The 3,525-nt window shown below is 39.8% G+C and overlaps 1 protein-coding gene across 1 annotated transcript in view; it reads left to right on the forward strand.

Annotated features, from left to right (window-relative positions):
* The first annotated feature begins 2,307 nt into the window (after positions 1-2,307).
* Positions 2,308-3,525, forward strand: part of LOC109299694 (sporozoite surface protein 2-like) — a 154,025-nt gene continuing 152,807 nt past the window's right edge. The window contains exons 1-3 of the mRNA XM_019520214.1: positions 2,308-2,328; positions 2,488-2,626; positions 2,731-3,493. Coding sequence (XP_019375759.1) covers positions 2,308-2,328; positions 2,488-2,626; positions 2,731-3,493 — 923 coding nt within the window. The remainder of the gene's footprint in view (positions 2,329-2,487; positions 2,627-2,730; positions 3,494-3,525) is intronic.

Consider the following 3,525-nt stretch of genomic DNA (forward strand, 5'->3'; position numbering starts at 1 on the left):
CTCTCTGAATTGAATTGGAACTCTCCGAATCAATTTTGAAGGATTTGGAGATTCAGACATAAACACAGCTCTAAATGTTTTTTCTGCATACCTTGAGGTAGCAGGAGGCTCGTGAGTGCTGCAGTGCTGGGGCACATGGAGTGTCCCACAGAAGCACAGCGTGCTCCCCAGTGCACTTGGCAGCGGACCTGGATGTGGATCAGAAGTACTTTCAGTCCACTTCCATTTCTACCAGGTAGCGCTCAGGGCAGCTCCTCCGCACCCCCCCGCCTCGGTTACTGGTGCTTCCTGGGTCGGGGGGGGCACCCAGGGTCCCCCTACAGCCGATCACCGAGCCAGGGGAGTGTGGGAGGGGCCCCCAGCATGCTCCCCAGCAGACCCGGAAGTGGACAGGAAGTACTTTTGGTCCACTTCTGGGTTCGCTGCCAAGCATATGAAGGGCCCCCCCACATTCCTGTGTGACACTCCATATGCCCCAGCATCACAGCAATCACGAGCCGTGCCTGCTACCTCAAGGCATGTAGAAAAAACTTTTAAAGCTGAACAAATCTTCAGATTCATATTTGGCGGAATCAAATCAGGGATAGTGATTTGAATCAACTAATTGAATCACTTTCCCTTATTCTGGTCGAATCCAAATTGAATAGGGCCCGCTTTGCACACCCCTAGTCATTAACTATCCTTCAGTGTCAGGAAAGAAACTCAAAGCAAAAACAATAACGAAAACAAAAAAAAACCCTTAAAAACAAATAAAAACAAAAAGGTTGTAAAACATGTTTTCTCATATGCATATAGAAATGTATTCTATGAGGAACACTTGTGCCACAATGCATGGGCTGCAGTATTGCAGGAGTGCTATGATGAAATTCATTACAACTGCCCAAGTTACTGTTCCCTAGTGTTTATCCTTTTTCTCCTCATTTGTTTGCATTGCACAATGCCTCCTCACTTCAGCTGCACAAAAAGGGTGACACCAGTGAGAATGCTGGTATAAACATAGGACTATGTATTTAGAACAACACTTTTGATTACTTGTAATCATATTTCTGGCTCATTCTTCTGACCATGTCAGCCTATGTGCATGTCTGCAAGGGCTACCTTTTCAGATGTAAAATATGACTATACAAAGTAAATGCTGCTTCTGTATACATGTGCAACATATAGGATACACTGTATTAATATGCAAGTTGGGTGAAAATATTTAATCAAATATTTTATTTGTCATAAAATGCTAATCTGTGGTGACCATAATTGTTTATGAAATTCAAACTGAGGTTGTCAAATTGTTTTGGTTGAAAAAATGGGGAAACAGTTGAAAAAAATCAGAATATATTTTTCAGAATATGTTTCTTTGTTGCAGAATACAATGCTTCGTTCTTTTCATTTTAATAAAATCCACCACCTACCCCCTTTTGGACAGGGATTCAACCACTGAACTAGAAACATTATTTAAACAGCTCTACACAGTATAAGACTCTTGCACGTTTCAGGCACTGAAAATGTGCAGTACATATGAAATGATGTCAATGTGAAGTCAGCTGTTTTCTCCTGCTGGTGGTTCTGCCTTTCATAGCTTCTACCAAAGACATTTTTAGCTTGTTTATGTCAGTGAAACCAAGCTAAAGGACTACTGAGCTAGATCACCCTAAATACTTTCTGTCCTATTTCTATTCCAGATAGAGTATAGAATGACAACGGAGCTCCCAGTAGTTTGAATCATTATTAATGTCATCACCGCATGCTTAGACCCAGCCCTTTGAGTGGAGTACACGGTAGATGGGCTGAGGGTATCTGATTGCATAAAGTATTTGCTAAAACCTGATTTAAAGAAGAATGCTGCACCCAAAGTCATACTAGGGTAAATTTGAATGTAGAACTGGGTCCAGACTTCATATCTTGAGCCTACACTGAAAACTATTAGAATATAAACATTTTCCATGCAACTAGCACAGAAATATTTCCTGTTTTAGGATTAGAGAAAATGTGAAAATTAGGTACCGATGAGATGTAACTAATAATGTCAGGGTTTTTTTAAAGGTACCTTGGAAAAGTACCTCTTTCTCTGTACAGGACATGCAGCACAAACATCCCTGAATTTAAAGCAAGTCCTTTTGTGGAACCAAACCTATACATAAACACTGTTGTTCATACTTTTAACCACAGTTATTTCATTTGCAAATTAATTCATCTCTTTTTTTAAATATGCATTTTAGTTCATACTGATAAGAAACATTATCAATTCAAATTGGCATTTATTTTTCTCCTCCCTTGTTAGTCATATCCATTGCATTAAATGTTTGTTGAGTTATGAAAAGTGGTCATAAGGAGGTGAGTCCTGGCTAGATAGAGTGGTACACTGAGAAAATCTTAGCATGGAGAAGGTTGGGAGTCATAGTCCTAGTTTGTCAAAGGATATAGAGTGTTTTCCTTTTGCTTTTAGCATATTCTTTCAGCATCAAACAATATGACTTTTAAATGATATTTTAGGTACTGGATATTAGTTTTTCATCTAACTCAATTTGCTTAGAAAACACTAAGAGGAATAAATATAGCAGCACTGTACAAAATAATATTTTGTTTTTCCTTCACCCAGAACATCACAAGAAGGAAAAGTTGTTAGAAATTGGTGAGTCTAATTACATTTTCTTGTCTTATTTTTCAGTTAAACTGCATTGAAATATTCGGCACATGTAATAAACTAACCATTCACTCTTTTCTTGTTTGTTATAGCCAAACCATCAAAAAAGGAAGTACCTGCAGTACCAGCCATACCATCAAAAAAGGAAGTACCTGTAGTACCAGCCATACCATCAAAAAAGGAAGTACTTGTAGTACCTGCCAGACCATCAAAAAAGGAAGTACCTGTAGTACCTGCCAGACCATCAAAAAAGGAAGTACCTGTAGTACCAGCCAAACCATCACAAAAGGAAATACCTGTAGTACCAGCCAAACCGTCAAAAAAGGAAGTACCTGTAGTACCAGCCATACCATCAAAAAAGGAAGTACCTGTAGTACCAGCCATACCATCAAAAAAGGAAGTACCCATAGTACCTGCCAAACCATCAAAAAAGGAAGTACCTGTAGTACCAGCCATACCGTCAAAAAAGGAAGTACCTGTAGTACCTGCCAAACCATCACAAAAGGAAGTACCTGTAGTATCTGCCAAACTGTCAAAAAAAGAAGTGCCTATAGTATCTGCCAAACCATCACAAAAGGAAGTACCTATAGTACCTGACAAACCGTCAAAAAAGGAAGTACCTATAGTACCTGCCAAACCATCACACAAGGAAGTACCTGTAGTACCTGACAAACCATCAAAAAAGGAAGTACCGGTAGTACCAGCCAAACCATCACAAAAGGAAGTACCTGTAGTACCAGCCAAACCATCACAAAAGGAAGTACCGGTAGTACCAGCCAAACCATCACAAAAGGAAGTACCTGTAGTACCAGCCAAACCATCACAAAAGGAAGTACCGGTAGTACCAGCCAAACCATCACAAAAGGAAGTACCTGTAGTACCAGCCA

Source organism: Gavialis gangeticus, unplaced genomic scaffold (assembly GCF_001723915.1).
Source record: "Gavialis gangeticus isolate Ggan-Ray unplaced genomic scaffold, GavGan_comp1, whole genome shotgun sequence".
In the NCBI taxonomy this organism is placed as follows: domain Eukaryota; kingdom Metazoa; phylum Chordata; order Crocodylia; family Gavialidae; genus Gavialis; species Gavialis gangeticus.